Below are 12,923 nucleotides of genomic sequence, written 5' to 3' on the forward strand. Positions count from 1 at the left end.
TCCAAGTATTTTGGTTTATCGAATATTATTATTATATAATGATTTATTTATTTTGCTATCATCCGCGAAAATTCGGCGAACCCATGCGACAACGTCACCCAGGTCCGACAAAATACTCTCTACGTACGTTTCACCCCGAAACCGGAGCATACTCAGGAGATGTTGACTCTACAACGTGCAATTGCAAAGTCTTATTAGTTTAATATTAAAGGGGAGTCAGAGAGGGGATTTTTGCAGTCACTCGAGCCCGGTAGGGTTCGAGTGGGATTCTATAAATAGTGGCTATAAACAGTAGGGCTATAAACATAAGGGATTATACCTTGCACGTTGTTGAGTACCTCCACCGAGTATGAGCCCTTAATATTGGTGGGTAAATTTAGGGCAAAAAGAAACTAACTTCAATAATACTCAACCAAAACCTCAGATAAGTATATAGTAGGTTAGTTGTTTACTTAAAGATAAACGATTTGTGCTTAATGTAGTGGAATGGGAGAGTCCCAAATTTACAAAATAAAACCCTTATATTTTAGTTCTAGAGTTACGAGCGCGATTATTTTTGCGTTTCTGACAATTTCAGTAGTCAGCCAAAGTAATAAAAGTAAATAACCATTTATTCTTCCTATAATTTAATCTACCAAATGCAATCGGTCCCCATGACGCTTCAGTAACTGCAAATTTAGCATCTCGGGCTCCCGTACTATTAGTGTGATGTGCTGTGACTATGGCGACTGACCGGCGCGACGGTCTCCACGAGCGTGCGCACGTCGCGCTCGTCGAGCGGCGCGCGGCGCGGGCGCGCGGGCGCGTGCGGTGCGCGCATGAGCGGCCGGCGGCTCCTGCGTACGTACAGCGATCAAATAGATATATAGAAATTTTACAAATCCCGCCGGAACCATACGTGATAAAAATAGCGTATGTTCTGCTCCAATATCCAATTTTTCTTTGTATCAAATTTCAGTCATATCGCTTCAGTGGTTTAGCCGTAAAATGATAATAAACAGACAGACAAGTCTCTCTATCTGAATTTATAATATTAGTACAGATTCGAGTCTACATTTGGAATTTATAATATTAGTATGAATGAGAGGAAACCTGCCTGAATTCGAGTCTATATTTGGAATTTATAATATTAGTACTTCGAGTCTACATTTGGAATTTATAATATTAGTACTTCGAGTCTACATTTGGAATTTATAATATTAGTACTTCGAGTCTACATTTGGAATTTATAATATTAGTATGAATGAGAGGAAACCTGCCTGAATTCGAGTCTATATTTGGAATTTATAATATTAGTACTTCGAGTCTACATTTGGAATTTATAATATTAGTATGAATGAGAGGAAACCTGCCTGAATTCGAGTCTATATTTGGAATTTATAATATTAGTACTTCGAGTCTACATTTGGAATTTATAATATTAGTATGAATGAGAGGAAACCTGCCTGAATTCGAGTCTATATTTGGAATTTATAATATTAGTACTTCGAGTCTACATTTGGAATTTATAATATTAGTATGAATGAGAGGAAACCTGCCTGAATTCGAGTCTATATTTGGAATTTATAATATTAGTATGGATTCGAAACTCACACTGTGTTTAAAAAAATCACATTTTGTAGCAGACTACAGCTAATCAATCACCTGGGTGACTTTTTCGGACTCTTCGCTAGTTCCTGTTTGTTGCTGGCTTGCTGGTTGCTTCGCGCGACGTTGGGTACGCGCATCTTCGAAGTTCCGCTACACATCAGACCATAAGTAGAAAACATTATTTATTTATTTATTTATACTTTATTTGTACACCACAACATAATAAAAACAAATAACAAGAAAGAAAAAAGTATAGCACAGAAGTAGGATACAAAAGGCGGCCTTATCGCTACATAGCGATTTCTTCCAGTTAAACATTAAGGATTAGTGACATATTATGCCAATAGCTTGGAGATCACCCAATAGACTAGTTTTTTTTTTTTTTTTTATTCTTTACAAGTCAGCCCTTGACTACAATCTCACCTGATGGTAAGTGATGATGCAGTCTAAGATGGAAGCGGGCTAACTTGTTAGGAGGAGGATGAAAATCCACACCCCTTTCGGTTTCTACACGGCATCGTACCGGAACGCTAAATCACTTGGCGGTACGTCTTTGCCGGTAGGGTGGTAACTAGCCACGGCCGAAGCCTCCCACCAGCCAGACCTGGACAAATTAAGAAAATCTCAATCTGCCCAGCCGGGGATCGAACCCAGGACCTCCGTTTTGTAAATCCACCGCGCATACCACTGCGCCACGGAAGCCGTCGAGTTTTATTAAATAAATGGTTTTGATTGCGTAATTATAGGCCAAATAATAGGCTACTTGACACATTCTATTAAATCTTAAAAATACTTTTTTTTCTTAAGACTTAAATACTATTAAATGTTGATTTTAAATTATACTTTTGATTAAACGTTCAAAAACTCTGTCTGTCAAGCACGTTGTTAACTAGTTTACGCATTTAATTTTTCAATAAAAATCTTGATTTTTAATATTTTCACTGAAAGTATAGTTAATTGCAATTTCTGTATTTAACTAGGTTCCAGAAAAACTGTGATTTAAAGCAAAAAATAGGCCATTGTTTAGTTTGACGTGTAGGTACAATGTACATGTTTACTAAGACTACGACATGAAATGGTCGACAACGTTTTTGGCGTTTGGAAAAATAGATAAAATACTTTCAACTAAAGTGTTTAAAGTAACCTTTTACTGTCTTTTTTATTGGTATATTTCAGACGCTTATTCAAAGTACTGCATGGAATTAATATTGTTTATCTTAAATATTGTATGATTCAACCACCCTATTTTGTGGCTAGTCCTTCAATTACCAATGTATTGTAAGAATTGCACTCTGCTTAAACTGCTTTGATGTGTCATACCTAATACCATTCACACTACTACGGCTCAAAACTGAGTTGTTTGAAAATATTTAAAAAAAGGCCTATGTTCAGCAGTCGTTTACGGGCTGGTGATGGCGATGATGATGACTACACCACGTCTGTCTTCACTTTTCCTCACCGTCAGCTCTTCAAACTAAATGCCTCGTAGTCATTAGTAATCAATCAAGTAATATAACCTGCTGGACTGATTGTCTTTGGAGCTGGAGGAGCGCGCGCCGGCCGCCCGCTGCGTGCCCGAGTACATCGACAGCGCCGCCTCGGTGCACACTGCGCACACACACACACTATGTACTACACGGTCTATTGGTGGAGACTTCTCATCACCATTAGCACTTTATTAAATAGCCCATTACAGGGCCAGACCTGTACCCAAATGGCACGTTGATACTCTTTCTACAATCACTAACATTTTGAAGACTAAAAAAATGTATGGGAATGACAGATCCAATCGATAACTTGATCACGTGAGCTGTGTTTTTCGAAGTGTTTGCGATCGTAGAAAGAGAAAAACGTGCCACTTAGCTACAGGCCCTGGTCTTCTTCCTTACGGAGATATTTGGAGCTCAGACCAACTTGCAGATTGGTAGGTTTAGCATAATAATATTCAGACTTTGTAAAGGTCGCTATCAGGTGTTCACAACGACAGGTACCAACGACTAACAAGCTCTCTGAGGCACAAATGTGCACTAACAAGCTCACTGAGGCACAAATGTGCTCTAACAAGCTCTCTAAGGCACAAAGGTGCACTATCAATAAATTCCCAACTCCAGGCTGAGCGCTCAGACACTCAAAAGAAAGATATCCTCATTATACAGTCTGACTAGAACTTGACTGAACTCTGACTTGCCTGTAGCCAAGTTACAAAATATCAATTATCTTTCTGCAAACGCCAACGCTTCAAATACTTATCAAAAAATAAGTTTAAAACTATAACCCGACTACCTTTAGGTAGTCGGGTTATAGTTTTAGAGGGGACTAAAAAGAACGAAACAAGAAAATATTTCAAATCGATATAGAGAAATGCATAGGTAGAAAAGTGGCCACAGTAGAGAGCTTCCTTTTGGCTTCGCAGTAGTCGGAAAAATAAAATGGTAATCACATATCCGATAGATCCTATCCTATCGATGACAAATGTAATCCCCATAAATTATTTATTTTTCGAAGTATCAGCATCTTTAGAAAGAGAATTGACGTGTAACATGATTAGATGCCCAGGACCTCATGATCTGAAGCCACATGCGAACTACGAGACACTTATTCCGTAATACATGACGTAAAGCACCTTTGAAATACATGTCTATACACTTTATTACTACATCAAAGAGACGAAAATCTTAGCATTTCATGGATTATTCACCGTGCGGGTGCCGGGGCCAACGTGTAGCAGAGAGAATAACTCCGAGCAGAGCCCTGGATTTGTGACCAAAGGACGTAGGGTTAAGGAATTCCTTTCCTTGACAATCGATTAACACTTCCCTTCTCCGCTCGTGTTGTTCTCCCTGCCTAGCCAAATTTGGTAAGATCCAACTATAGCAAGATACTCGCTGTAATAAAGAACTTGCTGCAGTTCTAGAGGCCAAGGTCTTTAAGCAAGTTATAGAAAAATTTTGCTGGTGATCCTCTCGCACCTACTTCTACGGCATACAGACTAACCACATAGCCTTTTAGATAGTTCATTTGTTAGATATATTTATTCACTTTTATACTGTGGCCTTTCGGAAGGTTAGTCTCCCACGGCACAATACGCTTAGTTTGTTTGAAAAAAATGAAAATGTCTGGTCAAGATCTTGAAACAGCGACATTCTCTGGGATTTTATGTTTTTCACAAGTATCGATTAATAAAGTCGAATCAGATGCAGAACCTAGGATTGAATATGGCCTAAATGTCTTCCGAAAGTAGAAAAACTAAAACAAAATCGAAAAGCAACTAGAATCACACACACAAACACAAAACGGCGACAAAACATAAGGTAAACAACTTACGTGATTTGCTTCCAGACTTGGAGTACGTAACGCCGGTAGATCGTTTACGCCCTTTCATCTTACTAGACTTTCGGGAACATGGCATGCTCTGTTGGAAAGGAGAAGTTTACTTTATTAGAAGCCGCATATTATACTTCCCGTGAAATTCATGGTAGAAATATGGACATTTCCCAAAATTTTACCATGCAGGATTCATGTAAAATCCGTGACCCTAGTGCGGCCATAATGGCTGTGCTGTCAAACGTACATCGTTTGGCAGCACAGCCATTATGAGAAATAAGAGAGTGAGACTATTATAGACATTAACTGTCTATTTCTCTTGTTAAGAGAAATAGACAGTTAATGTCAACAAGTATTATGCGCAATCAGAAATATCGCCATCTCTTTTGTTGCGTTTAGATAAAAGAGACTGGAACTACTCCGCCGCCATTGGTTGTCATTTTGTATATTTAATACATTTTCTTCAGGAAATATGTAGTCAGTCACATGCTAGGCATGTGTCTGACGCATGTGATTATGATTAGTAAAGGTCAGCTGCATGGTTCGCTAACTATTAATCTATAACGAGGTAAAGGTTGTGGTATTGTATTGATAATCTCTGGAATTACTGAATTCATTTTGAAGATTCTTTCACCACTAAAAAGCAACATTATTCGTAAGTGTAATAGAGTTTATATTAACCCCGTATTCTCACGGGAACAGGAACTGTGCGGGTGAAACGTCGGCTAGTTATTATATAAAATTCAACATGGTAGTGATGATCGGTGTATAATGTCCCTCAGTTGGGCACTCACCGTGTCTTCGGTTCTCGTCATGTAGTCCTGCATCTTCATGGTGTACTCACTCACGGTCACCTCCAGAGTCTCACACGTCAGCTGGACGCACTGAAACGACAATATTTATTAGATATTATACCGACTAAGAGAACTACAAAACGTCTATAGGTACATAAAAACAAAGCCATCCACAGCGTCTGATTGTTCGCTATAAAGCTAATCTATACTAATATTATACAGCTGAAGAGTTTGTTTGTTTGCTTGAACGCGCTAATCTTAGGAACTACTGGTCCGATTTGAAAAATTATTTCAGTGTTAGATAGCCCATTTATCAAGAAAGGTTATATATTATCCCCGTATTCCTACGGGAACGGGAACTACGCAGGTGAAACCGTGCGGCGTTAACTACTGAAAGGATAAAACCAATATAGATATAGAGATTCGTGAAAAAGGTATGAGTGTAGTATATCAGTTTAATGTAGTTTTTTTGAATTTTGATGATAATCATTGTTGGAAGAATGGAAAAAAGTGAAATTCCGAGACAGCTTTCATTGATAACGTTGCATATTTAAAAAAAATAAAGCTATGTTTATATTATCGGATATTCCTTCTTTATAGACACAAGCGTATAAAAAGTCCGAGATAGTATATATTTATCACAGTATTTTTAAGTACAAAATACTTATTCTATCTTTTCGATACGGATACGGTCACAAACTATAAAAAATCACACAAATTTTGTAACGGACGCAGTAGCGGGCGTCCGCTAGTTACGAAGAAGTAACAATCTGTTTAGTACCAGAATCCCTACAATGTATTTCAGGCATGTACATCATTCGGGAGAACAGTCAATAGTAAATTAATAATTGAAACAAACGCAAAAAGAGAGTTTTCGAAAATTAGTGCGACTGCTTACGTCATCAAAAAGTCCTGCGGCCGCGGGTAGTGTGTTCGGCCGCGCGTCGCTACACACGCGGGTCGCCTCCCATATGAGAGACAATACTAGCTTCAGCATTTCACCGCTCTCTCGCACACACGCAGTTTGCGGCAGAGACCGGGAAAACACCTGGACACACAGAATCACAGGTAATATTTGTATATTGATATGTTGGTCTATTGTCATACCCACTCCTAATCACATTACACTAATATTATAAAGGGAAAGTTTGTGTGTAAGTGTGAAAGTGTGTGTCTGTGTATGTTTGTTCCTCTTTTACGCTGCGGCTACTGAAGCGATTTGGCTGAAATTTGGAATGGAAATAGATTTTACTCTGGATGAACACATAGGCTACTTTTCATCCCGGAAAAATCAATGGTTCTCGGTTTAAATTTAATCGTCGAAGTTATCTTTACGTCTGTCAGTTTTAAAATCAATCATGTGTTTAAAAAGCAAACAGTACAATCTCTCTGAAGTCATTAATATAGTGTGGTAAACCGTTTATGCAGACTAAGAATAGATGAGGACCCAGAATTGAACCTCGTGGGATGTCAATTATGCTAGAAGGGCTACGCGACTTTATATTATTGTGTTGTATATCTGAGATAAGAGGAGCTTAAGTGCAACATTTTTTATGTCATAGTGGCTTTACAAAAGTAAAGGAGTGTTATGGACAACACAATCGAATGCTTTTCTAAGCTGCTTAAATAACAGAATAGCAAAGACAGAAAGCATGACAGGTATGTTTTGAAAGTTAAGCAGCAGCCTAAGTAGTGTTGCGACCTTTTGTGAAATATTACTTTTCAGGGTGAAACAAATTGCATATATAAAAAATGTTTTTTTTTTTTTCAAAAATTTTGTAACTGTTAGTAGAATAACTATCCCCTACTTAACTCCAAAAATTCACCTACGCCAACACCGCTGAATTTTTTCAAAATAAAAAATGACAATATTTTCTTATAATAGTAGTAGTACACACCTGCAAGGCGTGCAGCAGGCTGATGTGCAGCGAGGCGGCGCGCGCCAGCTGCGCCTGGTAGTGCGTGCGCTGCGCGAGCGCCGGCGCGCGGCTCGTGTGCCGCTCTATGTCCGCGATCTGACGACAGTGCAATTGACGTAACCGTATGAGGCAATCGGACTCGGCAGCTGTGCGACGGAGTCTACCTACGTCGCCAACGAAGACGAAGAGCAGCAAAGGGGCACATAGCACTGGCTAATACAGAAAATCTTCTGCATCTATAAAACTGGCCTCAAATGGTTCTGTCATGTCATACTCGAGCTACATTAGAGCGCGAGTCAAAGGACAAGTGGGAGCGTCGCGATGTACTGCGCAAGTAGAGCAGTGTGTGAGCAGAGAACAGCTACGCAGGAGCAAGAGCAGGCCGCGAGGTGCTAGTACCTGTCTCTGCAGCTGGTACACGTGCACGCGGTGGAAGCGCGCGCAGAACTCCGCGGAGCGCCGCGTCAACTTGGGGAACTCAATCGGGTCGATGTTTAGCATATCTTTCTGTTCCAACTGACCACTGCAAGTATAACAATCTATGTCTAATATCTACTGATATTTTATAGCTAAAGAGTTTGCGAGTACGTTTGTTTGCTTGAATGCGTTTATCTCAAGAACTATTGGCTCAAACTGCTGTTTTGGGGGCTAAAACAAGCACAGTGGTATATATGTATAGTTTTTGCTAGTTTCTGAAGTTTGTAAAGTGGTAATATGTACAGACAAAAGACAGTTCACAGACAGAGCATTGTGTGTAAAACTGAAGGGCCGTTCTTTAACGACACGAACCTTTAGTTTAGACGCGCTTGGTCTTTCATCTTAGCAACGAGAAGACCCTCCAGAAACAAAGGAAAATAATTGCTTTTTAATATCAAATAAGACTAACTTAATTTGCAAGCACTTTTGAAATATCAAGTTATTTTAACGTTATTTCTCTCGGTTCAAAAGGCAGATTCTGTCAATAAACTTGAAATATTGACTGTAAAACTTGTCCAGGCAAGTTCTCTAAGGAACCCTCCTAGTTAAACTAAACAGTTATTAAAACTATTATTGATGCTACAAAACTTACATGATGTTGAGAAGTTCCTCATTGATCTTTACGCGTAAGTCCTTAACTTTGGCGCAGTAGATGCTGCCTTCTATCATATTAGCTACGTTATCGCCCGAAGATTTTCCTACAAGGGAGTTGTCAATCATTCAGCAATCATGATTACTATATTGATGGCCTACTAACAAAGCCAGACCAGAAAGGTAGGCCATATAGGGGATTTGTAACATAGCCAACACAATCCTACAATGCGGCGGGTTTAATTCCAACGCTTCCAATGATCTCTATCACTATCAGATAAATGACCGGCACCAACGTCTTAACCTGTTCTTCGAAGCACGGGATTTGCAACATCCAACGTCACACCTCCAGGTTGCGAAACTTTACTATGAGTTTTTTGAAAGAAAAGTAAAGACGGCAGAAATAATCATTGCGGTATGGTACTGTCCCAGACTTGCTTTGTGACTCTACTACTAATATAATATGTTATCTATACTTCTATACTAATATTATAAAGAGGAAATATTTGATTGTTTGTTTGTATGTTTTGAATAGGCTCTGGGAACTACTCAACCGATTTGAAAAAATCTTTCACTCTTGGGAAGCTACAATTGCTATAGGTATCCCTGTATTTCGAGAACCACGCAGGTGAAACCGCGCGGCGTCTGCTAGTGGGTAATAAAAACCAATCTTCTGCTCCAACGTCTAATACAGAATTTCATCGAAATCGGCTCAGTGATTTAACCGTGAGAAGGAAATAGACAGATAAACAGTCAGATTTACTTTCACATTTATATTAATTATTATTAGTGTAAAAGTATAAACAATACTTGTCGGCCTCCGTGGCGCAGTGGTATGCGCGGTGGATTTACGAGACGGAGGTCCTGGATTCGATCGTCGGCTAGACCGATTGAGGTTTTCTTAATAGGTCCAGGTATGGCTGGTGGGAGGCTTCGGCCATGGCTAGGTAGCATCCTACCAATAAAGACGTAACCCCAAACGATTTAACGTTCCGGTACGATGTCGTGTAGAAACCGAAAGGGGTGTGGATTTTCATCCTCCTCCTAACAAGTTAGCCTGCTTTCGTCTTAGATTGCATCATCACTTACCAGCAGGTGAAATTTTAATTAAGGTCTAACTTATAAAGAATAAACAATATATACAAAGGATGGATATATTAGTAGTGCAGTTACTGGATATTTTGTCAGAGTTGTCCACCTCGCACGCCAGCGCCATGTCGTCCTGCCTCTCTCTGACGGTGCACGGCGGACTGACGTTGGACTCGTTGTCACAGTACTCTTTATCTTCGCCTGTATGCAACGAACACTTTAAGTGAAACCGTGGGGTAGTTAGTCTAAATATATAAAACTCTAAGGTGACTGACTGACATAGTGATCGATCAACACACAGCCCAAACCACTAGACGGATCGGGCGGAAATTTGACATGCAGATGTTATGACGTAGGCATCCGCTAAGAAAGGATCATAATCAATTTTACCCCCAAGGGGATAAAATAGGGAGTGAAAGTTTGTATGAAACTTTGTCAATTTTGCGGCGATTTGGCTGAAATTTGATTTTACTCTGGATTAACACATAGGCTACTTTTTATCCCGGAAAAATCCGTGGTTCCCGAGGTATTTGTGAAAACTTTGTGATTTCCACGCAGACGAATTCGCGGGCGTCCGCTAGTGTTTTATATGGATGAAGTCACAGCTGTGCCTTTTAAACATAAAAAATACAAAGAAACTAAAAACCATCTCACCAGAGACATCCTCTTCTTTGTCTTCATCATCAAAGATGTTGAAGATGTTGGTGTCTTCCTTGTCCGCTTCCTCTGAGCACACAGCAGTACCATGTGTGGTCAGTTCCACAGCCATGCTGTCTGCTACCTCAGTCTGTCCCTCATCCTATAGAAAAACATAAACATGGAAGGTAATCACCAACTTTTTTTTTATCCATACGAATATTCTATTACAGAGATAATGTTTGTGAGTTTATGGGGTTTTTTGAAGTCTGGATCTACAGAACCAATTTTAATGATTCTTTTACCAATAGCAAGTCACATTAATTGTGAGTTTCACAGGCTATATTTAATCCCTGTATTCCCACAGGAACAGGAACTATGTGACAACAACTGTGCAACTCAAAAGCTCCATATTATTGTACCCACTATTAACTGGTTTTCTGCCTACTTTTAAACATACAATATATAAATGAAAGAAAACTTGAAAAATTCTTATACTGTTGGAAAGCTACACTATCCTTGGGCGCTATATTTTACCAATATATTTATATGGGAGCATATGGGAAAAGGTTTACAGCAGCAAATCCAAGTTAACCAGCTGAGATTGCCAGACAAATTAGGACAAAGAGAAATGTTCACCATAAGGATTCATAATTTAAGCCACATCCTGTAACATGAAAATTTTAAAAAGTAGAGCAACAAACTTACTTGTATGTTGTCACCATTTTCTTCACTCATTTTTTGCAGCTCAATCTCCAGCAGTTCCTGGATGTATTCTTGGGGGAGTTGGTTCAAGAATTGGTAAGGGTCTTCTGAAACAGTTAGAACATCATCACATTACTACACAAGCAACCATCATACTGATTGATGCTGTACAGTGGCAAGCACTAGGTATTTAACTAGGGTAGGCACAATATATGAATATTTTAGAGTACCAAAAAGTTCCTTTTTTTATTCTCTACAAGTTAGCCCTTGATTACAATCTCACCTGACCGTATGTGATGATGCAATCTAAGATGGAAACGGGCTAACTTGTTTGGAGTAGGATGAAATCCATACCCCTTTCGGTTTCTACATGACATCATATCGGAATGGTAAATCGCTTAGCAGTACTACTTTGCAGATAGGGTGGTAACTAGCCACGGCCGAAACCTCCCACCAGCCAGATCTGGACCAATTATGAAAACTTCAATTGGCACAGCTGGGAATCAAACTCAGGTCCTCTGTTTGTAAATCCACTGCGCAAACCTCTCACTCTCGGAGAGGTTTACGCAGGCACTCACGGAGGCTGTTGTCCTCCTCTATTACATGTTTGTAATGAGTCCTCGGGGTAGGCATTATTGTATCTATGAGGTGCACACTACTGATGTTGACAGACATAAATGTAAATAAATGATGATTTAATTTGATAAATGTCTGATGGAGTTGCATATGCAATGCATTGCATCTATGCTTTCTCCTCAATCTACATCTACTCATGACAGTATTGCATACTGTATGCAGGGCTCAGGCCTGCTAACTTTTACAGCCACCATAACCAGACACTGTGCTTTTAACATTTTTGCATCTACTCAGAACATCATGATCTGACCACCACAAGTCCATCGAACACCCAACAGTCTGGTCGAATACTTGACAGTTGGGAACTCTGACTGTATGGAGTTTATACAAATAAGATCAGCAAAAACTGTAAAATAAAAACAAATTTCCATTTCTATATATCTGTCCACAACACAAAAAGGTTAAGCTAATTCTACCTATTGAACTACTGTTTCTGCAGATAAGTTTTCAAAGAAACAAACAAAATTTATTTAAGAATGTAAAACTGTAATTTGTGTTTTGTATAGTATTTCAGGTAGGTAGATATGAAGGACGAAGGTACCTTTATTTTAAAAGTACCTCTGTAAACATTCTGCACAATATCCTGCTCGTTCATGAACTCTTCCCATATCTTCTGTTCCTGCTGCTTTTGACGCTCTCTCTGAGCGGTCTTCCATGTACGCTCCAATTCTTCACTTTCCACATACTATAAAAGTTTAGCATAATCCATTAGAATTTAGAAATAATTATTTAAGTTTGAATCATGGCGCATTAATATTTGTAGCTTTCTTACTTTTAAATCCTCTACTTTAGTTTCAGGCTTGTAAGAAAATCCTCTCACACAAGTCTCCATTGCCCTTTGTTACAATAATAACTTGATGGCAATATTTATTTATTGCAAAGCAAACTTAATTTCTTCAATGAATGAAATTCAAAATCGAAAATTTAAAACAAAAACAATCAATTTTTAGAATAGATTTTGACAGTCGGAGACATTCGGATAAATGTAAGGATTGGACATATGATAGGAAGGAATAAAATAAATTATATTCTTCGCTTAATTTCAAGTTTTAGTCTAGTAAGTATATAAATACTTTTGAAACGTAAAGTTTGACTTTATAAAGAGAATTTACCGATAAGAATTAATTAATAAATAAAATATTTGTAACAATATTCTAATTTC

At 38.8% G+C, this 12,923-nt stretch overlaps 1 protein-coding gene across 2 annotated transcripts in view; it reads right to left on the bottom strand.

Annotated features, from left to right (window-relative positions):
• LOC112047714 (uncharacterized) overlaps positions 1-12,735 on the bottom strand; it is a 53,043-nt gene extending 40,308 nt beyond the window's left edge. The window contains exons 1-14 of one of the 2 annotated variants that reach the window (XM_052885303.1): positions 12,534-12,735; positions 12,320-12,446; positions 11,129-11,229; positions 10,439-10,583; positions 9,869-9,985; positions 8,697-8,802; positions 8,027-8,150; positions 7,607-7,723; positions 6,607-6,756; positions 5,709-5,798; positions 4,915-5,002; positions 3,108-3,198; positions 1,645-1,740; positions 734-836 (exon numbers count right to left, since the gene is read on the bottom strand). In XM_052885303.1, the coding sequence (XP_052741263.1) occupies positions 734-836; positions 1,645-1,740; positions 3,108-3,198; positions 4,915-5,002; positions 5,709-5,798; positions 6,607-6,756; positions 7,607-7,723; positions 8,027-8,150; positions 8,697-8,802; positions 9,869-9,985; positions 10,439-10,583; positions 11,129-11,229; positions 12,320-12,446; positions 12,534-12,593 (1,515 nt within the window). In that variant the 5' untranslated portion in view covers positions 12,594-12,735. Of the gene's footprint in view, positions 1-733; positions 837-1,644; positions 1,741-3,107; positions 3,199-4,914; positions 5,003-5,708; positions 5,799-6,606; positions 6,757-7,606; positions 7,724-8,026; positions 8,151-8,696; positions 8,803-9,868; positions 9,986-10,438; positions 10,584-11,128; positions 11,233-12,319; positions 12,447-12,533 lie in introns of both variants that reach the window. The other variant, XM_024084925.2, reaches the window with a different exon arrangement.
• Positions 12,736-12,923: the final 188 nt, after the last annotated feature.

Source organism: Bicyclus anynana, chromosome 14 (assembly GCF_947172395.1).
Source record: "Bicyclus anynana chromosome 14, ilBicAnyn1.1, whole genome shotgun sequence".
Taxonomy (NCBI): domain Eukaryota; kingdom Metazoa; phylum Arthropoda; class Insecta; order Lepidoptera; family Nymphalidae; genus Bicyclus; species Bicyclus anynana.